This window comes from Alligator mississippiensis, chromosome 2, assembly GCF_030867095.1.
Source record: "Alligator mississippiensis isolate rAllMis1 chromosome 2, rAllMis1, whole genome shotgun sequence".
NCBI lineage: Eukaryota > Metazoa > Chordata > Crocodylia > Alligatoridae > Alligator > Alligator mississippiensis.
In genome coordinates this window covers 4,834,984-4,860,563 of record NC_081825.1, presented here as the reverse complement: position 1 = coordinate 4,860,563, position 25,580 = coordinate 4,834,984, and the positions used below count along the sequence as shown (strand labels likewise).

Genomic DNA, 25,580 nt, shown 5'->3' with positions numbered 1-25,580 from the left:
AAGGTTGGCAGACAGGCCACATTGCAAAGGCTCTAGGTGTTCCCAGTGGTATATTTTTACTTTTTAATATCCAGGAAGTGGTAGCGGATAATTGAAATAATGTGGCAGCAACTTTAAATTCGCGAGTCAGATGAAACGAAGTGGGTCATCTGTGTGGGCAGAATAAAATTTAAAATGGTCCCAACCAGTTTTAAAGGCTGCAGATAGATTTTGCTTTTATGCACGAACTCTTTAACTTTGAACACATCCAAGAACGAATCGTACCTGAATCCTGCAGCGATCCTGCGCACCCATCTGGAGTCCTCATTGACACCACTAAGCCAGAGTACGGGGCCGTAGTTCGCCTACGTGGAGTTCATTGCCAGTCAGTGTTTTAGTCTACGAGCTACAAATGTGTTGGGTCTTGGGGACGGGGATGTGGAGGCAAGACCAGGAAGATTTGGACGTGACCTGGATGCTGGTGTCATAAAGGAAGGGTGGAATCCAAGATGACACTGATGTTACTGGCCATACCGACGGGGGGGAATAGCAGTATAAATAGTGATGAATACAGAAAAGACTTGGGAAGAGAAGAGGAGCTTGGTTTTTAACTGATGGTTGACATCTCGGTCTCCGGGGTGGTGTTGTTGCCTGTCACTGACTCATTTTTTGGCCCTGAAATAAGTCATTGGACCGTTGTGTCTTGAGTTTGGCCATCTGTAAAATGAGGGAGTTGTGAAACTTGCCTAACGTTCATAAATCATGTTGGGATTCTTGGATAATGGGTGTTATATAAATGCACAACAGAATTTTTTTCCTTTGGTGGGAACATATTATGTCATCTTGGAACTTTTTTCAATTAGTGTTTCCATTTTACTTTAAAATTGAGTATTAAAATCTCATCAATACATGTAACCAAATACAGCATGTGTTATATATGCATCTTGGCTTTGTAATTAGGCAGAGGTCAGTAGTATGGAGGGTACTATATTAATTTTTATAGAAGTAATATTGCAAACAAACTGGCCATCACTAGATGGCAGTCGATCTCCAACTTTAATAGTAGTTTATAGTCAAAGTTTGAATGTGGTTACTGTGCAGTAAACCCACCAGCCTTGATACTATGGCAGTATCCTAGCTTTTATACATTTGAAGTTGGTCCCTTTCAGGTGCTTTGTACTAATGGAAGAAATTAGCCTCTGCCTCAGTGCTAGATATGTTGTGAACTCTGTCGGCTTTGCTTTTTGACTGATCTAGCATGCTCGCTTGCAGTATGTGAAGTTGGACTAGTTTTTAAAGTTTGTTTAATGCAAGTAAGGAAAGAACCCCCATATGCAGGTGACTGGAGGTGCGTGACTCAAGTTGTAAGAACAGACTTTCTTAAAGATTTTTTTTACTCGGGTCTGGCCCTCAGCACTAAGTCCCAGTTTGGCCATGGCTTTTTTTTACTGTGGAGACTGTCCTGAATGCAGAGGATGAAATGGTCAGAAGTAATGTCTGATTCTATCGGATAGCAGACTTTTAACCCTAAATCAATTTAGTACCTTTGAAAATGAGCCACAATAATTTAAAAATGCCTTCGAGGAGCTATTTAGTTCTGATCTCTAAAGGGTTGTTTGTTATATCTGTTCACTATGGAAAGGCTTCTATATTTTTATAGTCTGTTTTTGATTATATTTTCATCTTGGATAATTATGCTTGAAAGCTAGGAGAGCAGTATTGTAATTAAAGCAGCTGGGGTCTCTGAAATTTAATTTTTAACCAACTAGGAACTTTGAGTCCTCTAAAATTGACCAGAGGAGAATCCAGCAAAGCTAGGTTTAGATTTTAGATCCATCTTGTAGAGGAAGTCCTATGCATTATGCAGCTTTACAGTAGTTGTTTTTTTTAAGATTATTATTATTATTCTGCATGCCCTAGAAAATGAGTGTGATTTACAGTAAGAAAGTCTTTCATACATTGCATCATCAAGCTCAATCTTTCTGGAATATCAGCTGCTTATTTGGCTATTGAGACGGTCTGTTTGCCGTGCAGAGGCAGGTGGAAGTCTTGCACACTGTTTTCATTCCTGTGTATGTGAATTCAGGGAAAATGTTTAATTGATCCATCTGGAGATTGTCTGTAATGTGATGGCTGCGTTGAAGCTTCCCCCCGATGCACACCAGGAGGGGGTTCTTTGCTTTGGACTTGGAAGGACTTCTGTGGTAGTGGGGCAGGGATTTAAACCTTTTATGCCTTGTTCGTGTCGGCAGCAGAGGTGACTATAGTTTTGTGACAGCCTTCCCACTACGTCTGCTACATTACAGAGGCACTAGGGCTAGGGACAGAAATTTAGATGCAAACTTGTTTCAGTGATCAGAAACCAGTTCAGATCTGTAACGCAACAAATTTAGTGCACATAAACCACTTTCAAAATGACTGAAACCAGTTTAAGATAAACTAAGGTGGAGGTAGTATCAGACTTCATTGATTTAGGTTAAATGGGTTTATTGAACTTCTGTCCCAGATCCCCTCCAGATTCAAGTGAACTCAGTCCCCTAGCATCCCAAGATGCTTTGCACTTCCCTCGCAAACCTGGTCTCGTAGGGTGGGTAGGTTAGTGTTGGCCCAAGTTGTCTCCTTTACCCGAGCAGGGAGGCATGCTCTAGCGTCCCCTGGCTTCTGGCCTGGGCCGCTGCAGGCAGGTGGCTGCATTTCTGGAATCAAAAGTGGATGTCTATTCACTTGCTTATCGGTTTAATCTACACGGCTTAGACTAGCCTGGATAGATTGATTTGATTCAGCCTCGGGCTTTCTGACCATCTGTCCTTAGCAAAGGAGTTGGGTTCAAACTCAGTGCCTTTTATAAAGGCAACCTTATGCCATTGAATTAATAGTCCTTTGTAGTCCATTGCTGACGTGACTGTACACCAGCTAGAGGTGGAAGCCTCCCTCTATGGTTACGAATGGGATTATGTGTTTAACCTTTTGAAATATTCTTTAATGAAATCCAAATGCCTGGCTTGTAGGGGAAGAAAAAAAAGATTATATGGGGACAGAAACATTCACACCCAGGGGTTTAAAAAAAGTAGGCTTCTTGACTTGTTTTATACAGAGGTGAGAGGTTACTTTTAAAGACTTGAACTTTGTGTGTCTGTTCTCTCTGACATCAGTGGTGACAGCCATTTACAAATTCTCTTTAAGGTCGGTTTACGATGGCGAAGAGCATGGCCGTTTCATGGAAAAACTGGAAGCCCGAATCCGAAACCATGACAGGGAGATCGAGAAAATGTGCAACTTCCATTACCAGGGCTTTGTGGACTCTATCACGGAGCTGCTGAAAGTTAGGGGTGAAGCTCAGAAGCTGAAGGTAAGAGTTTTTGTAAAGAGGTAACTTTCCCTACAGAGTGAGGAGTAAGAGGTTTAACTACAGGAGCAGTGCCAAGGTGGTCAGGCCTCCTCATGTAGACACATGATTGGATTTTTTTTAAGAGGGTCAGAACTGGAACCTGATCAGAACCAGGAAAGTTAAAGTACTTCAACTTATTGGGGGGCTGCACTGTTGGGATATTAAAGTTAATAACTAGCCTGGAACATGGTTTCTTATCTCAGCCAGAAGATTTCATCTCTAGCAGTACATTTCCCCCCTGGGACATGGGCTCATCATGGTCTCCTTATGGTGCTAACAAATAACACCAAGTATGCTTTTGCCAAAGATGTAAAAACTCTGTGTGTGTGTGTGTGTGTGTGTGTGTGTGTGTGTTTTTTACATCTTTAGCATATCTATGTAGGAGCAGAGCGTCAGAAGAAAGCCATAGAAGTATTTAAACTTCTGCTCTTCCTCTCTTTTATATGTCGTGGAATGTGGTGCTTTCAATGAGAGTCTTACACCATGTCTGGATCCTCCAGATCCTTTCCCAGTCCACGCTGACTTCTGTTGTTTACTTCTGTCCTCCACCTTGACTGTCTCTCTTTAAATGGTAAAGGATTAATTAAAAAAAAAGTACCACCCATTCCATAATAAAATTGAACTAGTAAGCTGAGCATCCTGTAAGCCAGTCTCGTGAGCCCATCTTCTTGTTCTTCATGCAAACCTGCCTATTCTTGTCAGCCCTTTCCGTGCTTTGTATTTGGTTTTATAAATTCTTTGCTGAAAAGCTTTGAGCGCATATGATTTGATGTAGAAATCATTTTGTGCTGACTGTACAGAGTTATTTATTTAATTTTTTTCTGTAGCTGTAGTTCTAAAATTCTCAAAACCAGGCAGGGACAGCATGTATCCCTGTTTTTGTTGTTTAGTAGAGAGAGATGTGGGATTTTTTTTTTTTTAATGGAGGGCCTAAATGGAATTGGCATTATATTGGGAGCCATTTTAAATTACTCTGCATGGACTCACTTTTTTTCTTGGTGGGATTTTCAGGGTATAGAGAAATAATCTTCAGAGGAGATGCTTTGCTCCTGCCTGTAAAAACTTCAGTGCATTGTAAAGGAAATGAGCAGTTTTTGTGGCGGGCAGCCTGGCAGGACAGCAGAAGTTGCTGCAGGAGGCGGGGTGCCACTGTGCAGATGCTCCGGTGGTAGCGTCTTTTAATAAAGAACAAAACAAAACAAACCCAAACCAGCAACAAGAAAAACTTGAAGTTGTGAGGCGAATCCTCCTCTCTGTGAAGGTACCGGGTTGCTGGTCACAAACGGGAGCAGTGTAACGTTTTGGTAGCCAAGGGGCAAGGTAGTTTAGGTAACTGATATTGGGAAGCATGCCTCCGGAAGGGACTTGCAGAGATTGCCTCGTCCAACTCTGTGTGAAGTAGGAGCACCCCTATCTGAACTATCCTGTACAAATCCATTGTCTAACCCGTTAATGAAACAACTTGGTCAACCCTGACGCAACCACAAGGCATAACACCCAAATCTGCTACGAGCAAAGCAGGGGGACCATGGTGGCCAACGTCCTGCTGCTTCAAGGTTGTTAAAAGGGTTTTTGGTTGTAGCTGTCGGTCTAAGGACACAGGTAGGCCAGGGTTTTTGGATAGAGGTTATATCTTTTATTAGACCAACTGAGTCGTTGGAAAAAAATTCTTAGCAGGCTTTTGGTTGCAGTTACCTTTCTTGGAGTCTCAGCAGAGACTTTCTATGCCTGAAGAAGGGTGATTGTGCCCACAAGCTTGCTAAGAACTGTTTTTTCCAACTACTCAGTTGGTCTAATAAAAAATATCACATCTACTCAAAGAACTTTGTCTACCAAGGTTGTTAAAATACCCTTGAGATCTGAGGAGGAGAACCACACCCCCTGCACCAGAAGTAGGCAAAACCCCCACAGTCCATACCAGTACCAACGTGGGGTAAATTGCCTTCCTGATCCTAAGTATGGTGATCGGTCTGACCCAAGTGGAGAGGCACGTGCTAGCAACTTATGGGTTTGAGTCCCAGCAGGACCCAGTGGCTCACCTCGGTCACAACCCCCAGCCTTAGCTGCAGCCACTATCTAATGGTTATGAAGAAAGCTTCAAACGAACAAAAAAAAGTCGTCGTCGTCATGCCCCTGCCCCCAACCCTTAAAATCACGTAACAGTAGGAGGGGAAAAGAAATTCCCTCCCAGCCCCACGTGACAACCAACAAAACCCAGAAACATGGGCTTCAAATGTTTGAAGACTGGTATCATGTTCCCTCTTTTCTGCCAGCTGAACATAACCTGTTTTCTTCAGACTTCCTCTAACTTCTCCATGTCCTTTTTGAAATGTGGAGCCCTACACTGCATGTAGTACTCCTGGAGAGTCCTAAGTAGTGCCAAGTAGAGGCACTATCACCTCCAGTGTCTTGCACCTAATTCTCTTTTTGATGCATCCCAAAACCGCTTTTGTCTTTTGTGCAGCTGCATCACACTGCAGACTTGTATTGAGTCTGTGATCCACCAAACCTCCCACATCCTCCTTTATGGAGCTGCCATCCAGCCAGGAGTTACCCACTTTGTATTTCTGTTTTTGGTTGTTCTTCCCGAGGTGCAGCACCTTGCATTTGTCAGCACTGAACTTCATCCTGCTAGCTCCAGCCCCGCTTTCCAATTTGTCATGGTCCTTCTGAATTATGCTCCTGTCTTCCAACATGTTTGCAGTCCTTTCCAGTTTCATGTTGTCTGCAAACTTGCTCAAGGTGCTTTCTATGCTGGCATCCCAATCATTAATAAACACGGCGAACAGCACTGAGCCCAGTTCAGTGGGCTCCACTCAACCTCCTGCCATTCTGATGTGGAGCCATTTATAATTACCCTTTGCTTGTGGCTATTGAGCCAGGCATCTCTCCACCTTTTATAGTAGTCTTGTCTAGCCCACGTGTCTTCAGCTTGTTTGTGAGAAGGTTGTGGGAGACCTTGTCAAAAGCTTTGCAGGTACATGATATCCATAGCATTCCCTTCATTCACCCAAGGAGTTGCTTTCTCAAAGGAGGAGATCAGGTTTGTTTGACACAACTTGTTCTAACTAAATCCATGCTGGGTGCTTGTTATCAGCCTTTCCTCCTCCATATGCTTGCAACTGGACTTCCTTCCCAGGTATTGAACTGAGGCCAACTGGTCTATAGTATCCCAGGCCCTCCTTTTTGTTGTTTTAAGGAGGGGCGCTATATAATTCTCTTTCTAGTCCTCTGGTATCTCCTGTCTCCTACAGCTGCTTAAATATTATTACTAAAGGCTCTAAATTCACCTCTGCCAGTTCCTTCGGTATCCTGGATGCAGAGGACTGAAACCATGAAACTATTTGACTTTTTTTTTTTTTTTAAAGCTGATGCTTTCCAAGGAAGGATTAAGGTGCAAAATGGGACAGTGTTATATGGAGAGCTTTCATTGTCACATGTCCCATCCCTATAGTGCAAGGTAGAAGACCAAGGATGTCTCTCAGCAATGCTAAATTAATTAAATCTGAACTGCTAGTGATTCCACACCTTCCTCCAGCCCCCTTTTAAGCATGCCTGTAGCAGCAACAGTAGTAAGAATGGGACTAATTTGGTCTCTTCATGAGTGAATGTAGTTTTGTTCCTTATAGTGGCTCAAGGGGCTGCGATTTACCCCTTTTTTCCAAAGTTCTTGAAGAATTAAAAAAAGTTCAGTGACCAGAAGTGAGTCAAACAGCTGAAATCCAATGACAGCTACTCTACACGAGTATACTTGAATGTGCGTGAGCAATAGTTTTCTCTAAAGAATGTGCAGGTGTTTCAGTCTCTTCTCAGAAGAGCTCCAGAAGACCTTAACTTTGTGTAAGGTTAATGACACAAAAAACCAACTCACTTTTTAGTTTCTCTTGAAAAATTTTCTTATCGGGGAGCAGATTGTGGCTCCTTTGCCTACATGTTCTCTGGCGATACAGAACCATATTCTCCAGCTGCCATTGATTTAGTGGAAAGTACAAGGTTGTATCAGTCCTGGGTGTATTTTCCACTGCTCTCCAGTAGCTGCCACTATATTCTGGCCACCAGGTATCTCCATATTGCCAGTGTTGCTCTTATGATTAAGCATCTTTTGTATCGGAAAAGCCTGCTGAATGTTGTTTGAGCAAATGGCCAAATCAACCACGTGTTTTTGTGGTCTTACAAATGCTAACAAGTGGCATGGAAGCCAGGAAAACCATAACAGAGATTCTTTACACACAAATCTCTGAGAATATCTTGATTTACATGCAAATATTGAATATTATTTTTCTTTTTTCTCTTCCCTCCCCCCCGCAGAATCAAGTGACAGACACAAATAGAAAACTGCAGAATGAAGGGAAAGAAGTAAGCCCTTATTTATTTTTATTCTAAGATGTGATGGGTTTTCTGTGTACTTTTTTATTTCTGTGTTATGTTGATGGATTGTGTGGTGTGGCTTCAAAGCTAATAGCCTGCACAGGCAACACTTGATGGGGTTTTTTTATTTTTTCTGCAGGGAATATTGTTAATGTGTGCAGTATTTTGCATACTCGCAGCTCCCTTTCCTTGTATGCAACAAACGTTGAATAGAGGAGTTGTTATGGTTTGCTATATTTGGAAGCTAAAAACTCAGTGGAGGGGGGAAAACCTAAAAAAGCACGGAGACTTGAAGTATTAATGGTCAAATTGTGAGCTTAATCCTTTGGTCTCACTTCACATGAGTAATTGCATTCACACAAACCTGGAAGGATCAGGCTCCCAGTCCATACTTGAGTATGGCAGCACCTTGGGTCAGTGCAGGTTTTGTATCATATATGTGCAGAGGCATAACGTCATGGCATGGGAAGTTACCTTATGTGTGGGGTTGGTTTTTGCTTGACCTGTATTCAGTCTTCTTCACCTCTTTAATATTAGAGGAGGAATACATAGGAAATTTGACACTTGTTTGTTAGTGCTCTAGTGGCATTGAAAGGCTTTGTCTTTGGCATCTTCTTGATCATCCTACGAGTTTCATACTGCTTCTTCCTTTCACTTCCACAGTAATCTTTTGCTCATCTTGCCTCTTCTGTCTTCCTAGTTAACAAAATTCATTTTGTTGTCTGCACTTCCGAGCGAAATACTTTTGTCATAGATGCTTCAGAGATCTTATTTCCCTGCAAGTGTTGGATTATTCCCAACCTCCTAGTATTCTGAAAAATGCAACCCCCTCCAGTGCTTACTGCTTGCGAGTGCGCTGCTCGCGTGTTCCTAGAACCGGCTGTGGAAATGATTTGTGATAGCCATGCAGCACCTGTTGATGACAACAGAGAAGATGCAATTCTGTCAGTAATTGAATGGTGTAGAACGGGGTGTCAAACATGTGGGCCGGATCTGGCCCGCAGAACCAAGGTGTCCAGCCCATCTGTAGTCAAATGCACTGCCCCTTGGCTCTGCACTGCCACGTGAGCCTGGCTCTTCATGGACGTGTGCCCCTGACTCCATGCTTCATGAACGCAGCTCCATGCAACCGTGCATCCCAGGACCCATGCTGCTGCCCGAATATGGCCCCGTGGATCTAGCCCCAGAGGAGCCTCTGCATTCTGGATCTTGCCCATGGCGAGTTTGACACCTGTGGCATAGCATGCCAATGAAGGGAAGAGTTGGTTTCCTTGGAGATGGCTAGAAGTAAGGGGATTTAATTGAAAAAGGGCAAATCAGTCTCAACAGCAAGGAAATACAAGGTTTTGATTGCGAGGCAAATACTGCCTTGGACATCTCTGGTTCTCGGACACAATGGAACTTTGTTTGGAAAGGTTACATCTCCTCTGTGTGGAAGATGGCCTGCTCCCAATACTGTGGAACAGGCTCCTTTGGATCAAGGACTGTCTTAGATTTCACCATGACTTGCTGAGGCTCAAGGCATGCTTTTTGACCTTGCTTTTAAAAAAAAAAAAAAAAAAAAAGTAGCAACATGCACACCTGAGTGCGTGTGTATGTATTTTATACAAGTCACAAAACAAGATGGCTCTGGGTCTTGTGGAAGCTGTTCAGATACGATGATGAGGGACTAGTAAAAATCCCTCAGGCTGTCGCAGTCATTTTCTGGCTTCCGTCGAGCAAATCTACAGCTCTTTCACTGGAGGTTAAGCTACTGGAAGTCATTGTTCTTTGCTTGCAAAGAACCCCTTCAGAAATAGGCTCTCTTGAAACACTCGGAGAATGGGGAAAATCATTTTTTGAAATGAAAGACCTGCTGAGGCTTCAGGAATTCCAACTGCTTCAGATTTTCTGCTTAATTTTGTTTTGCTTGAGTTGCATGATTAAATGAGCAAAATGTACTCCTCCTACCAAGATAACATTGCAAAACACTGCTTGAGTGAATGCCGACTTACTTGGTGGTCTGGAGCACAGGATTGTAGATCTATCTTTGGGCTCTTGGGGAGAGATTTAGTACAAAAATGTGATCTACCGCTGTTGGTCTAACTTGGTTTTCTTTTCTTACAGTTGATAATAGCAATGGAAGAACTGAAACAATGTCGACTACAACAGAGAAATATTTCCACTACAGTTGATAAACTAATGCTGTGTCTTCCTGGTGAGGAAACAAAGATTTGTTGTGCAGTTTCATTTAGAGTTCATTTCTGTATCATTCTGCCTTAATGTCTTTGTCCTTCTTCTCCCCAGTTCTGGAGATGTACAGCAAACTGAGAGAGCAGATGAAATCTAAAAGGTGAGTTATTGAAGAATCACTAGTCTGTATATGCTGCAAACAGCCACTTGAGGTAGTTTTTACCTAATCAGAGTCCCAAGGGTAGAGATCAGTCTGCTCTTTTTAAAATATTTTTTATTCCTTTTTTTTAAATAAGCTCTCTGAGTTTTTACCAGTGTCTTAGTCTATCTTCCAGTCTAATATAGGTAGAGGTTAGAATTTAAGTTGCAACATTTCTTAATTTTTACCCAGATTTTCTAGTGATAGGTTCCTAGCAATTCATGGTTGTTTTTATATTTATGATGTATGCTAAATAAACCTCAGTGTGATTTGGTCAGAGGAAAATTACTTCTTAAAAGTGCAGTAACAGATGCATATTCACAAAGAATCAGCCATTTGCTGACAAAACTGCTAACACATCCACCACGCAAGGGACAAGAGACAATATTTAACTTTTTATGACTTGCCTTCTGGAAAACAAATCTGCCAAGAGTGGTGAATCCATTTAAAAAGGTTCTTTTCAGACAGAGAAAAGGCATGGGAATGGCAAAGAAGCCAAAAGTATTTGCAGAAGTAACAATAAGAGGTAAGCATCCAGACCCCCGAGAAGAACTGGGCAGAAGGGAAGAGCCTAGTGTTGTTGCAACTGGGGATCTGTTTTAGCTTTGAGGTTGCATCAAGATCAGAGATGAGCTGAGATGAAGGGACTCCATAATTCAGACTGAACCATAGGCTGCAGAAAAGATCCTGGACTTCCCACAGGACCTGACCCCAATTCAGAGGTTGCTTCAGAAGTAGGGAGGCAGGGAAATGCATGCAGGTGTCCTCATTTTGTTCTGATGTACAGGGTTTCTGAAAACATCACAATTTCTTTGGTTATTTACTACGCCCTAGAGTGTCAGATTGTAGGACTGTAAGGGATCTTGAGATTTAGTCCAAATGCCTCTGTGAAGCAGGGTCAGGTATGCTCAATAGATGCTTATCTAATCTGTCTTTTAAAAACCACTGCTGCAGAAGAGTTTCACAGTCTCCTGTCTCTCACTAGCGTGTTCTTGTCTTGTGGTAATATTCAGCTTAAATCTTTTTTTGCTAATTAAGGTGATTTTTTTTTTTTTCCTTTTTGTCCTTCCCTCAGTGGACATGGAGTACAATTGATCAGAGTCACTTTTTTTAATAAACAGCTTTGTCATCCAATATGTAAACTCTACCTCTAATCCTTCTCTTCCCACCCACCTTTTTTTTTAGAGAACTGATCTAATTCTTCCAACTTTCCACATAGGCTATGCAGTTTCCAAACATTGTTCTTGCTTCTCTTCTCTCCTTTGGGCTCTCTCCAGCTTGCCTAAATAAGAACTCAGTTTTTTTCATCAACATTTCATTGTCTCCATTGTTGACTCATTTAGTTCACAATTCCACTATAACCCTCAGATCCATCAGTTTCTGCGTGACTGCTGTACTTGACTTCTTCTTTTGCGTAGCACTTTCCAGCTCCTCCCCCTACCCTATGGACCATTCCTCTAATTGATCAATATTGATCCTCCAAAGCAATTGCAACACTTAGCTTGGTGTCTCCCACAAATTTTATAAGTTCCCTCCTGCTTCCTTTCCCCTGCCCCCGCTTTTATTATCAAGTTCTTCGCTTTTATTTATTAGAGATCTGATAATACAGGACAGATCCTATGGGCCCCACTTAGTGCCATTCCAGTTGGACTGTTTGTAATCCTAACTGGGGCTACATCTCAACCATACTTGATTAGCTGATTTTAGAGTAATGATTTTGACTATCCCATATGAACAAAGTTGATGTGTTGCGTTTACTACTTTTTTCTCTTGCCTGTTAGGACAGCTATTCTGTCAAGAGGGAAGTATAGGTTGGTTGGTAGGATTTGTTATCCCCGGAATCTTTCTGGTGCCTGAAGTTAAATTGATTGGACTCTAGTTCTCCAGGTCGTTCTCCTTCCTTCCTTTTAAAAATGGGTACTATGTTTGCCCTTCTTGAATCCTCTGGGACCTCCTCTGTGCTCCACAGAGTTCTCAAAGATAATTGTTAATGATTCAGAGATTACTCTGCCTAATTTTTTCAGCACAGTAAGGTGTGATTTTTAAAACTCAGCTGGTACCACAGCTGTTCCAAATTTATCCCAAATTGTTCCAATATATTCCAAGAACATCATTATCTGTCTCCTGCCATATTCATTTTTTCCCTCTTCACATGTGTGTTGAAGTCTAGCATTACCACTGGTCTCTGTCCTTTGATAGTTACTCAAAAGAAGTCTCATCTACCACCAGCTCCTACTGGTTATCAGGTTGTCTGTAGTAGACCCCTGCTGTGACATTACTCCCTTTATCTTCAGAGACATTCAACAAAATTGTCTATACTTTTCCTAAACTTTATAGCAAGTACGTACGTTCTAGATATATCAAAGCAGTACCTCTTCTTTCATCTGTTCTTCCAAACAAATGATACTTTTCTATGCTAATACTCCAGTCCTATAATTTGTCCCACCAGTATCTGGGATACCAACTATTACAACTCTGGTTGTGTACAAAAGTATCTGGTTCTTGCTTATTTCTCCATACTTCTAGCATCTGTTTAGATATCTCAGATGATTTGAGCCAGTTATGGTTTTGAGTAAGTCCACTTTTTTTTTTCTTCCCTCTGGGCTCTCATCACCAGCTGCTTTCAAACTAAGGTTAGAGGATGCTTGCACACTTGTGAATTGATTTCCAGAGATACTTTTCTCCTTTGTTAGAAAGGACCATCTCTTCTGTACTTCCTTCAAAGGACACTCTCTTGCATGGTCAAGGGTAACCACGGCCTTTCCGTCTACATCCTCTGTGAACTGGTAAGTTGGTCCATCCCTCTTGGCTTTTACCTCACGTGAGGATGCTGCCTGTGTCCTAGCTATTTCAGTTATGCTTCCAGAGTCTTGCACTCGCTTCTGATCTGGCTGGGGTTATATTGGCAGTATTATTCATGCACACAAATAAGCAGAGTGGAGTGGTAGTGAGCTGGGTAGTTCTTCTGCAGCAGCACTGCTGGAAGCTCTTCCAAGCCAGCTGGCTTCCTCCATCCTGGATGCATCTCTGTGTGGTGTTGATCAAGTCTTTATGCTCGTATATGCTTCGCAGCCCGGCCATTGCCTGCATCCCAGTTACCTGTGGTTTTTGAGAAGCTTCATTAGCTGACTCTTCCTGTAGTAATGATACCATAGATCCTGCTGCCTTTTGGAGACATACAGACTGTTTCCAGCAAATCAAGATCAGGACCTTACTCTCCTGCTGCTGGTGATTTTTAGCTCCCTTTTGGCTGCGGTAGTTTCTCCATCCTGTAACAATCTGTGTACTTAACTAAATCCTTCCCTTTCTTATACAAGAAAGAAACCTGTAATGTTCATTATGCAGACGTCCAGGTGGGCATAGACATGTCATGGCGGGGGTTTCTGCTACGGTCCACCGAACCAGGAGGAAGGCATGGATGAGGCCATCTTTTAAACAACTGATGGAAGCAATCAAATTGCAGAACCTGGTTCTCTTAATTCTTGATACAGATGTTAGACAGGCCAGTTGGAGGGGAGCTCTTGTCACAGACAGGAAGGAATTGGTTGAGGTTGTGAAGGGGGAAGGCAACCTGGTTGACAGTGACCACAAAGCGATAGCATTCAAGTTCCTAAGGGGAAGAAGGACAGTGAGCAGCAGAAGAAAGACACTGAACTTCAGTTAGCAGACTCAAGGAACTAGTGGGCAGGATCCCCTTGGAGGCAAGTCTGAGGGATAAATTAGTCTAGGAGAACTGGCTGTATTTCAAGAAGGCCCTTTTAAGGGTGCAGGAGCAAGCTATAGTGATGTGATGGGAGAATGGGAAGTGCAACAAGAGGCCAGCCTGGCTAGACCGCAATCTCTCTTCAGTGACTTGAAACCCCCAGAGGAATCCTACAAAAAGTGGAAAGTTGGTTATAGTACTAAGGAGGAATATACAGGTATTGCATAATACAGGTATACAGGGAGAAGGTTAGGAAGGGCAAGGCACAATTTGAGATGCAACAGATAAGGCAATAACAAAGTTTTTTTCCAAATATATTAAGAAATGAGCGGACAGCCAAATGAAGTCATATTTCCCTAGAGAAATACAGAAAAACAGGTCATCCTTTGAGATGAAATATGATGTAATAGAAGATGCTGTTAGAGAAATACAGAAGGTAATGCAGAGAAGGCTGAGGTTATAGTGCCAGCAGAACAAGCTATATTTTTGCAACTCTCCTTCCTCTTAGCTTATGTAGTATGTCTTGACACTCCATGAAGGCTGGGTGTGTGATGGAAAATTCAGGTTTAAATACAGGAGTCTGGCTGGAATATGATCCCATAAGGCACTGTTGAGGTAGATGGAATGGGTTATGTTGGTGTGTGACAGAAAATTAATACTTTTAGGAGGGCAGGGGCTATAAGATGAAAATTCAAGTGAGCAGCTTAACCCCACAGGAGACACTGTGGAACCAGTAGGAGAGGAAAGAACAAGGCAGGAAACATATTTTCCTTTATACTCTCCAATCCAACAAAAGTGTTCCCGATTTTTAAAGAACCTCCTGCCCCCATTGGCCTGTTTGTGCCTGACTACCATCCCTTCATTGGTTTAAAAAAACCCAACCCAAAACATTAATGAATGGATGGAGTTTCCAATTGAAATCAGTGTCTTGCATTTCACTGGCTTAAAAAAAGAAACCAAAAACCCCCACACTCTCCTGTGCTTATAGCTTGACTAGCATTTCGGGATCCTTTGGGGTGAAATATGATGTAATAGAAGATGGTTTTGTTAGAGATGCAGAAATTCAGACTTTGGCACCTTGGCTCATTGCAATTCTTGTACAAAGAGCAGAACGCAGCGGGAAGCCTTGCTGTGCAAAGGACACTCCAGGTATGGTGGGGCTGAAGCCGCAGTACTCTGTTAGCAGGAATTGCTGGCCTTTGCACTTATGAAACTAGAACAATGTTGAACTCTTCTCTGCCCCAGATGTTTTAGACTTTGTTTTCGGCAGGCAGTCATGGACCTCATCAGTGAACACGCACTGTCCCTGCAGGCCACATTTTTAGCTTCTTCTAATTCAACAAACATTGTCCTAAAATATAACAAAATCCCAATGTGTGTTTATTCCTCTGGCTTTGTTTCTGGCATTCTGTCCATTCTTAAGTTTCTCTCTAGAGGGGATTACATTTTATTGCAAATAGTTTTTCATACCTCACAGTAACATAAACAGTGACCGGGTTACAGGATTAAACCATAGGACTTGTGCACTGCAGCCCTTGATGGGCCCTACAATTTAAAAGTTACAATAACTTCCCCTTGACCTGCCTGTAGTTGAAGCGAGCATTGTTTTGAATAGAGGTTTGAGCAACGTTGGTGCGTATCTTATGACCAAACATTTTTTTGCGAGTAGGGGGTGTTCACTCCAGGTGGTGCTGGCCAGATTTCACCTTTGTCTTGTGTTCGGTCTTGTGAAATCCGAACCTCCCCAGTGCTTCCCTTTTGGATACGATATTCTTCATTATCTCTGACATTTGGATGCTGCTGAAAATTGCCTTTTTTCCACCAGAGAACTGGCTGCCTTATTAGTCATGTTAAAATAATTTCTTAAATTTCTTACACTGATGACTCACAGCTAACACAGGGGCACACTTTTTTTTTTTTTTGACTCCTGCTCTTCATCTGTTCAGTTTTGTTCACGGTTAGCTATCCTTCATCTTGCATCCAAAAGGACTTAATTACACTCGTGTCATCTCATATATGAACAAGCAAAACAAAACAATTGTAACAGAGCTCTCTGAAGCAAGGACTGTCACTGATTTTGAACAGCACCTGGCCTGAAATCTCCCTGATCTCTAGACGTTTTATTAAAACAACAAAAAGCTGGCTGGGCACAAATAATGTTTTTCTGTTCTAGGGTCTTTTTATGCAAGGATCTCAAAGTGCTTTGCAAACACTAGTCCTTACAAACCTACCTTTTGAGGGGGTCAAAAAGGTATGTAGCAATCGGTTGGTCTACTCTGTAGATGTAGACACTTCTGACACTGAAAGTGTATAATGGTGCTCGGCAACACTTAAACAATTGGAAAGGAAATGAGACTGGAATCCATGCACACAGGAACAAATCTGAGTAAAGAGGAAGTGTTGTAATCACTTCTCCGGAGTGTGTCCACTTTCTAACCTTGCTGTCGTTCAGTTTGGCCACCTGGGAACGTGCCACTTGGCAGTACTGTGGTGCGTGTGGGCACTGAGGTGTGCGTACAAGTCCTTTCATATATTGATATGCCTGTTCAGCACCAACGTCCTTGGAGGGGATACAGAAATGCAGAAGAAGGTTGCCCATTTCTGAATTGGATTTCTTATTTTCCCCAGACATTACCCTGCACTGAAGACACTAGAGCACCTTGAGCACACGTATCTGCCGCAGGTGAGCCACTACCGCTTCTGCAAGATCATGGTGGATAACATTCCGAAACTGCGTGAAGAAATCAAAGAAGTTTCCATGTCAGACCTCAAAGACTTCCTGGAGAGTATCCGCAAGCACTCGGACAAGATTGGTGAGACAGCAATGAAACAGGTAGGGTTTTGTTTTGTGGCGTCTTGGAAAAGCAAAACACACGGGCTATGCTAGACTGTCCGTTTCTGTGCCAAAGCATCTAAGGATTTGTAGGAACAGTTAAAAATGACTCTTGAAACGTGGAGCGAGTCCTGTTGCTGTATGAAACTGAATGATCCTTTGTTCCATGGCTGGCGCGAGGGCCTGTTTTCTGTTTCATGTACAGCCGCAAAGTGATGACATGTTTTTCTGTACTTTGCCCTAGACTTCTAGTAGCCCAAAGTCTAGGAGGCTGAGTTGGGTTGTATAAGCCAGATCTCCCACTTAATGGGGTAACGCAGCATTTGGGCTGCTGTGCTTTGCATGGTGAAAATTTGCAGAGCTGAAGGAGCTGGTGTCAGTTTGCTGTGGTCAGGGGTGAAATGTTAGCTTGCGGTAAGTACGACTTTGCATTGCAGCCCAAACTCATTCAAAACATTAGGTACATCTTTATACTGTTTCACAACCATTCTGCCCTTGGGTTAATGTTTTGGAAAATAAACCTGGTTCATTATCTATACTCTTGTACCTAGGAAGAAATGGTCAACTGCACAGAAACCCTTTTAATTTTCTCTTCCCTCTTTTTTTAATCTGTTGAACAGCATTCTTTCTAGTCTCTTCTGTTTTGAGGATTTCCATTTATCTGTCTTTCATGATATGCGTGCTGCTTTATTATCCTTGTTGATCTCTTTAGGATATTAAAAAAAAAAAAAAAAAAAAAAAGTCTCTGGAGTATTGAAAAATCTGCTTTCTACTCGTAATTCCATTAGTTCGAAAATAAAGGAGAGTAGACTCCTCCTTCTAGCATAACTAGTATTTCTAATATTAAATCAAGTTAACAAATCTTTGGTGCTAAGAGGTTAGACAGTGTATTTGTATAGGATGGCTTGGACGGGGCTCATCCTGCCTCAGGCAGGGGTTGGACTAGATGACCTCTCGAGGTACCTTCCAGTCCCGTTCTTCTATGATTGAAATCTGAATCTACAGAGAGAGTGGCTGATCTCATCCTACCAAACACCCAGACACATTGTAACTATGTCCGGAAAGTGCTCGTTTTGTGTATAGGTTTCCCTCGCTGTATGCTGTACATGCTCCTGGAAAACAGCGCATACCTCGAATTCGCATGAAGGGAACGTACTTTACAATGTAACGAATAAGGATGTGTTCCATGACCTTGACTGTATTGACCCCTAGACCCATTTCTACCACCTTTCCAAGACAATTTTGGTACTTGCCAGCAGCAGACAGTACACACAAGCACAGGGCACTATCATGTTGGGGATGGCAGCTATAGAAACGTGTCTCGCAGCCAACGAGTGAGGAGCACAGACCCACACAGGAGACTGTTTTGGTGAGTATCACTCCCACAATGCACCGCACAAAGCAACTGACTGCGGGCTTCCACCACAATGAACGTATAAGAGTGAATCTACCTCTCATATAATACACTTTTTTGTATGAAAAGGGTCATGGCATAAGAGCCAATTCGCACCTACAGAATCCGCATAAAGCGAGGGAAACTTCTATTAAAATTACTTTTAGTAGATGGCAGAAATTCTACCTGATGTGGCCAGTTAGTTACTAGAAAACTATTATTTTTAATGGAAATGCTTTAGCTTTTGTCATAAGAGCAACTTACTTTCTTGAAAGATCGTTCTTTGTTCCTGCTGCTTTGCGTGCATAGAAAAGAGTTTTTATTTGTCTTTTGCTGTCACAGCTAATGCCGAGAATGGGCTTTTCTTTAAATATGCTTCACATCCAGATTAGTGTTTCCTAATAATTGGCACATAAAAGGGATGCAGATGTTTTGTGTTGTTGTTCCCTCCCACCTGCGTTGCCATGATGGGGAAGAGTGAGACTAGATCACTCGTGTTTCACTGAGAGGCGGGCATTGGTTTCTTTTGTTGGCAGATGACGGGAAGTTGAGGGGGGGGAGACAGTCGCATGCATAGTTTTGTCAATGTTTGTCTTCAATAAAATTGGTAGGCAGAATAAAAGTCTGACACCACTTCTTTGTCCTTGCAAATCAGTATCTTGCTTTGCATTGTTTCCTCATCTCTGGGCAGGATGTTTGTCTGCTGCTCTGCCCCAGGCTTCCCTTGCTCTCGCCTCCCCCTATATCTCTCACAAACTAATCCCATCCTCATTCTCTTCTTTCTGCTGCCTCCTTATGGAGTATCTGCACCACTCCTTGACCTGTTGTTTCTCCATCTCTTTGGACTGTTGAAACCTGGCTCTTTCTGTCCACTGTGTTCCTGGTACTTCTATGCACTACTGTGCTGATGATGTCTCTCTTCTGACATACATTGTCCTGGACACTTGTTTTCCCCATTTCCACTTCCAACCTTTCCTTTGATCTTGTTTTCGGTGTCTCTCCCCTCCGGCATCATCAAGGGCTCTACTAACTGCTTATGCTTTCTCTGGTCATAGATATCACTCTTGCTTCCTCTCCTTAGTCTCGTCTCTCTCATGTTTTGACATGAGTTTTTTTTTTTTTATTTTGAGCACTTGCACAGTGCAAGTTGCCCATGGCTTCCTGGTCTTCAGCCCTGCATTTGACCATCAGCCTTTTAATGTGGCCCCTCCATAGACTGATGCTCTCATGTCTTGCTTCCCCTCTCCTCTGGTTGCTGCCTCTCATTCTGTAATAGTGGTCGATCTTGCACTTCTTTTCTATTTATTCCACACTTTTTTGATCACAAGGGCTTCTGAACTGAATTGTTTAATTTTGAACTATAGGGCTTTCCAGTGGCTCTCTTGTATTGCACAGAAGATCATCCTTATGTGAGTGTCTTCGTGGGGAAAATGTTCAAGATAATCTGCTTTTTCCTGAGTGAAAGACTTGCACAGAAAGGACTTGAAAACACGGCACACACTATTGACGATTTGAGAAACCTTGCATGTGTAAGGCTGCAGTAAAGTCTGCTCATAAATTTTTTTCTCGTACCAGAAGATCTCTACTGTCTTGTTGAACTAGGGCTCCTGGCAGGTGTCATGTCAACTGTGCCATGGCTTTTTTCATGCCATGAAAATATTGTGCCATGTGCATGGCTACGTGTGCAAAGGGCAGGCTGGCAAGAGGGCAGTGGGGAAAGTGGCCTGCTAGGCTGTGCTGCTGCTCCTCTCAGAGCTCAATGCTGGTCAGCAGCACAACTGTAGGAGTGACAGGACTCCATGAAAAAATATCCCCTACTCCATGCCCCCCCAGCACCCAGAGCTGGGTGAAGGAAGAGGCTGGGGGGAATCCTTGTCCTGATTTCCCTCCCCTGGTGCTGGGCAGAATATGTATGGGAGAAATCCCTCCCCTGAGCTGTGGAGGGCTCTTGGCTTTGGCAGAGAGCACAGGGGGTCCCCTCCTTTGGAGCAGAGCCTAGGAGTGTCAGGCAGACCTCTTCCCCCAGCGAGCCATGTATGCCAAGGATTCCCTGGGCAAAGTGTAGGGTGGTGGGGAAAATCCCTCCCCCGTGCCAAGCAAAAGACATAACCAGGAAATCCTTCCCTGCTGCTCAGCAAAGCAAGGGTTGAGGGGGGAATCCTGCCCCCCATCCCTTTCACCCTTAGAGAGCCAGGAGTGCAGGGAAGGCTCTTCCCTAGTGCAGAGCAGGACTAGGGGTTCCTTCCCCATGCTGAGAAAAGCCCTTCCTTCCCACCCCACCCCCCAACATTGAGCCAGGCATGTGGGGAAAGTCCTGTCCAGCATGGAGCAGGGCTGGGGGTCCCTTCCCTTCCTCTCGGTTCTGTTCTACATTAGGGAAGGGGTTTTCCTGTGCTCCTGGCTCTGTCGGGGAGATTTTTCACCCCACACCCTCTGTGTTTTGCTCAGTTCAAGGAGTGGAAGGGGAACCCCCATTCTTGCTTCTGGGGTTGAAGTGGTTTCCCCTGTGCCTAGCTCTGTGCTCTGGATGCTGGAGGACCCAGCAAAGACCTTATCACTGGATATGTGGTATGTCACATGTTCAGTTTAATGCTTGATAGAAACCAGCTACAAAAATGTTGTATGCTTTTCAAGCAACATCTTTGTAGCTGGCTGGCCATTTTTATCATGCGATTAATTTGCATGCGTAGCAAAATATATTGCGCAGTTATCCAGTTAATTGCATAATACGTGCAACATGTTAGGGCCTTAAGATGCAAACTGTAAATAGGACTCCTTTGCTGCCGAATTGAGTTGTATGAGGGATATAATTGTCAGCATGTTTTACTGTGAATGTCACATTACTGTACCGCGCTTTAGGGACAGGAGCAAACAGAGCCATGTGTAATTGTAGCTCCCGCTGGGAAATTTAGTTGGAACTTGATTTTTTTTTTTTGTGTGTGTGTGTGTGTGTGTGTGTGTGTGTGTGTGTGTGTGTGTGTGCTGACGAAAAGTGCCATCGAACCTTCTTAATGACCAGGATCCAAGCTTTGGGCGTCTCTAGCGGCGTAGCGTCCCTTTCCATTATTTTGATGAGACCAGAAGCGAAGAACTCCCTCGCTAAATTACCAGTGCCAGTTCTTACATCGCAACAGCTTTCTCCATCTCTTCAATGGCTGATTGATAGTTGTTGTGTAATAGTCTGGACTGGCAAAAGGCCTGGGGGAATGTTGAGGAGCCGTGATTGGCAGCTCTAATGGACTGGGATAGGGAATACGCATTCAGTTTAAATTAGCGTCATGCAAGTTCCCTTGAAGCTGTTTGATTTCACCAGCGGGAGCAGAACGGGCTTGATCCGATGGTGAAGGAAATGTTTGTAACATGACAAGTCTGAGGCTGACGATGACAAGAGTTGAAACTTCCACGTTGCGATAATCGGAAGGATCTGTCTTGGAAGGCACGGAGCCGGCGTTGCGTTTCTGGCCGGCGTTCAGATGCTGGGAGTTCGTTGGCTCCCTCTGTTGGACAGGAAACCGCCAGTGGGGGTGAAGTCAAGTGATAAGTTCCTGGGGTCAATCCTGCAAAGGAAACGGGAGGCTCTTGTGTTGCTTCATTGAGAAATTATGACTTGAAAAAATCACGACCCCTCATTGAGTCCTTTGCCTAATGTGTGCTTAAAAAAAATCCTGAACCTTATTACTTGTGATCCTATGGGAATCTCTGCTGCCCTAAATATTATTCCTAATTATACAGCGTGCAATGCTGAAACACTTGCACTTGCTTATTGAAGTTGTTTTGGAATTTGGCCCCGTGAACTTGTTTTTTTTCTTCCAGCTTAGAGTTAGTTGCAGGGTGGTTAGGGATGGATTTCATCTTATTAACACTTGATGATATCCGGTATGTGTTTTTATTATCTAGCTTAACATCTGAAATATGTGAGGCACGTGAAAGAGGTCACTCGAAATGGTGCTGCGTGCTAAGTATCCAGTGCAAGTTCTGTAACTGTTTCTACACAGGGGGCCAAGAATAACCAATCCAAAAGTCATTATCGGATAAAGTTTATGTCTGGACAGCCAAAACATGCAGTCTGCCTTTCAAATAGACAGATGGAAACCAGTATATTTTTCATAGCATCAGTAGGATGAACTTTTTAGGCTTATGTTTAATAGGTAGTGATCTCTTGTTACTAGCTTGAATGGACTGGTGTTCCTGTTGCATTTTTTTTCAAGGTAGTATTTACTTTTCTTGGCAATGGATGCTATTTTTTTCCAAGCCAGATATTACAATTGAATGATGAAAATAGACCCATGCCATTTTTTTGTGCGTTGAGGTGGTGTAACTTGTGAAGCGTAGGGCCATATCTTTGTACGAAGTGGCAAAGCATAGTAGGCATCTGAATGAATGAATGCACTCTTTAAAACAAAACAGACATGTTAATCTCATTTTAGATTAATGGCATTTTGTCTGATGGTACCTTGCATTTCCATTCATGTTAGGAACAAAGCTACTCATTCATACAAAAAGTTTCTTCTTCCTTTTATTTATGATGCAACATTTCCCTCCTTGCTGAGATTTAGATAAGGATATCATTAAAATATTTTTTTAATATATGCTGCTATCCTTATTGCCCTTTTGCTTATCTAATGTTTTCCTTTTAAAGTTGTAGTATAGGACCAAAGCAGGCCCCAGATGTAGCTGGCTTCATGAAGAAAAATATATTTTCTTTTAAAATCAGTTTAATTTGAGACCACAATCACTAATGCGCTAATCATTACTTTATCATTTATTGCAAGATATCATCATAAGACACAATTAAGGTTATTTGAGTGTCCCGACTGTGTACTTCTCTATTGTAGTGTTCTGGATTTTTTGTTACGTTTAATTGCACTCCCAAGCTTTTTTAGACTTGCAGTGCTTGGTGCTAAACACCCTGTATTGCTTTTATTTTAACTTTTTTGCTATGCTTTCTGAACCATTAATGCATTTTAATGTTGCTTCTTTTCTGAAAATACATAATAGTAATAGTATTGACACCCTATTACTTTTTATTCTTACTATTCTGAGACTTAGGGTGTGAAACTGGCTGGTCATCTGATCTGTGGTGTGTTGTTTTTCTAAATAAAATAAGTAATCATTTGTGTTATAAAACTTCAGGCATGGATATTTATTTTAAAAACATTTTTCTGCAGCGTGCACATACAAATGCATAGATCGACATAATTCTTAAAGCCAGTTTGCATATGTTATAGAAATACTGTTATGCAAAAAAAAGTCATAAATAATAGCAGGCAAGTGACACACTGATTTACTGTCTAAATAATGTATATAGCACCAGTACTATGCATGGTGCTTTGCCAAAGAGTTTAATGGATTCCATTTGCAAAATAGTCATGAGACTTTACCAGCTCAGTTCAAATCTTCTTGCCTGCTCTTTTGCATGATGACTACCAAGGCTGCTATATGCTCAGCTTGATGGCACCGGGAACTCCTTTCCTCTCTTCAGAGGTGCTTGAAGCTGCAGCTCTTCAATTGCTGATCAGAGCACCAGTGGATGGCAGCAGATATCTTCCAGCATAATAGTGCTTCGACCAGGTCTCTGTTCTTCCTCTCAGGTGTCAGCATGCTAAAGTATAACATGCTAAGTAAGGAGACAAGCATACAGCTCTTGGTGTGGGACATACGTACCCCTGAGAGTGACTGAGATAGGTGGGAGTAGGGAGGACGCACAGGTCTCTGTAGGGGGAGAAATAAGGGGCAAATATGTGGGGGATAGGTATGTGTTCATCCCTGACAATAGAGACAGAGCAGGGAGGCTATATGTATGGATGATCTGAAGTATTCAAACAGGCCCTGGAGCTGTACACAGGCATTATCACTTGAGAGAATAGGGACCACTGGTATAGGAAGAGATGAGAACAGGCATGACCCAAAGCCTCTGGTATGGGAAGAAAGGGAATGGAGGACACCAGTATGTGGCAGAGGAGAAAATGTAGGTCTCTCAACCCCTGCCTTTTGGGGTATGGGAGAAATAGGGGAGCTCCCAGAGCCCCAAAGATGGGAGCAGGCCTGGGGAGGTTGCGAGGAGGCAGAGGGAGATGGTAGGAGGAACAGCAGAACTGGTGGAAGGTAATAGGTTTGGCTGCAGAAGCTGTGGCATGTGTGACCCCCGTAGCTTGCGTATCCAGGAGTGAAAACTGTCCTGGCTAAGTGAAATATTGTGAGGTTGCAAGGTTAGATGCCATCCACTTAATGGAGTTGGGGCGAGATTAGCATCCCCTAACTCATATCAAGTAGTATATTATGCCTGATGGTTCCACCAAAGTCGAGATGACTTGGTGAGCAGGTCATCCCTGGTATGAGAGTCCTGACTTTCAGGACTCTGATCTAGGGGCCAGCTGGGGCCCAGAGTGGGCTGCAGGGCTTGCCGGTTCAGGTTGCTTTGACAATAGCTGACAGCATTCCAGAGATCTGAGGCTGTATTTTTGTCAGTTAATTTATTTAGAATGATGGTGATAAGTAGAGACGTGGCATGTGGCAATTTCAGCATTATTGGGAAATCCCGCTATGTCCCTGGTCTTCATTTTAAATGCAAACACATGCACACCACTCCAAGCCACATGAGCAAACCATTCCTGCCTCGGTAGGGGGATAGAATGACATTTTCTCAGACTGCTGTTAGAACTCCAGATCCTGATTGCTGGCCTTTCGGTGGCCCAGAAAAATGTTTAAAAATGCAGTTTGTGCAGTGCTCTTAATTATCGTCGTCCCCGCGATTTCTAAACTTTGTGTAATCTTCTGTAGTGCATATGGAAGTTGTTTTTGCTTTGTATGTGTATATTTTATAGTAAATTAGATTTAACTGCGTTTCTCTGCATGCACTGTGCAGAGAATGTCCTTGTTCTACTGTGTCAGTCTCTCTTGGCAGGAGTAGATTGGCTCCAAAGGTCACTTCTTTTTGCCTTGCCTGGCCTTTTGTGCGTGTCTTGTTTTAATCTTGGCATCCGCTGCCACATGGGCTGGATATGTTAATGTTGGTCATTATCATGCATGTAAAATCATTTTGCAGACCTGGACAAACACCAATTTAAAGGACTTAGATTTGAACTTCTTGGGCATGCTTGAATTTTGTCCCACACCAAATGTTTTCTTTATATAAGCAGAAAACTATAGTTGCTGAAAGTAAGGCTGGGTATGATAAAAGCAAGGAAGCTTTAAAACAGAGAGCCTTTCAGGGGTGCCATGCAGTGTTAGCACTGTTAGGTATGCAGATATGATTCTTGTGATAAATCCAGAGATTTCAACTGGGAAGCCAGTGTGTTGAAAAACGTTCTAAACTATTGTGGTCTTTCTGGGTTCTTTTGCAACAGAAGCATGGCTCTGTTTTTTTTGCCTTCAAAAATGCAGTGAAAGCTAAGAGCTGACATTTTCTGTGGGGTGCCTCGAGTCTAAAAATGTGAAGAACCAATGTTTTAAAGGGAGGGGGGAAAAAACCTATTGCCAGTCATTTTGGCCTAGGATACATTATAAGGCAACTCACCATATTTACTGAAATCTAAGATGACCCTC

The 25,580-nt window shown here is 42.8% G+C and overlaps 1 protein-coding gene across 5 annotated transcripts in view; it reads left to right on the top strand.

Moving 5' to 3' along the window:
• EXOC6B (exocyst complex component 6B) overlaps positions 1 to 25,580 on the top strand; it is a 404,537-nt gene that overhangs the window by 64,485 nt on the left and 314,472 nt on the right. For all 5 annotated transcript variants that reach the window (XM_059721415.1, XM_019495636.2, XM_019495635.2 and 2 more), the window contains exons 2-6: positions 3,163 to 3,328; positions 7,676 to 7,723; positions 9,842 to 9,932; positions 10,022 to 10,067; positions 16,438 to 16,642. In XM_059721415.1, the coding sequence (XP_059577398.1) occupies positions 3,163 to 3,328; positions 7,676 to 7,723; positions 9,842 to 9,932; positions 10,022 to 10,067; positions 16,438 to 16,642 (556 nt within the window). The remainder of the gene's footprint in view (positions 1 to 3,162; positions 3,329 to 7,675; positions 7,724 to 9,841; positions 9,933 to 10,021; positions 10,068 to 16,437; positions 16,643 to 25,580) is intronic.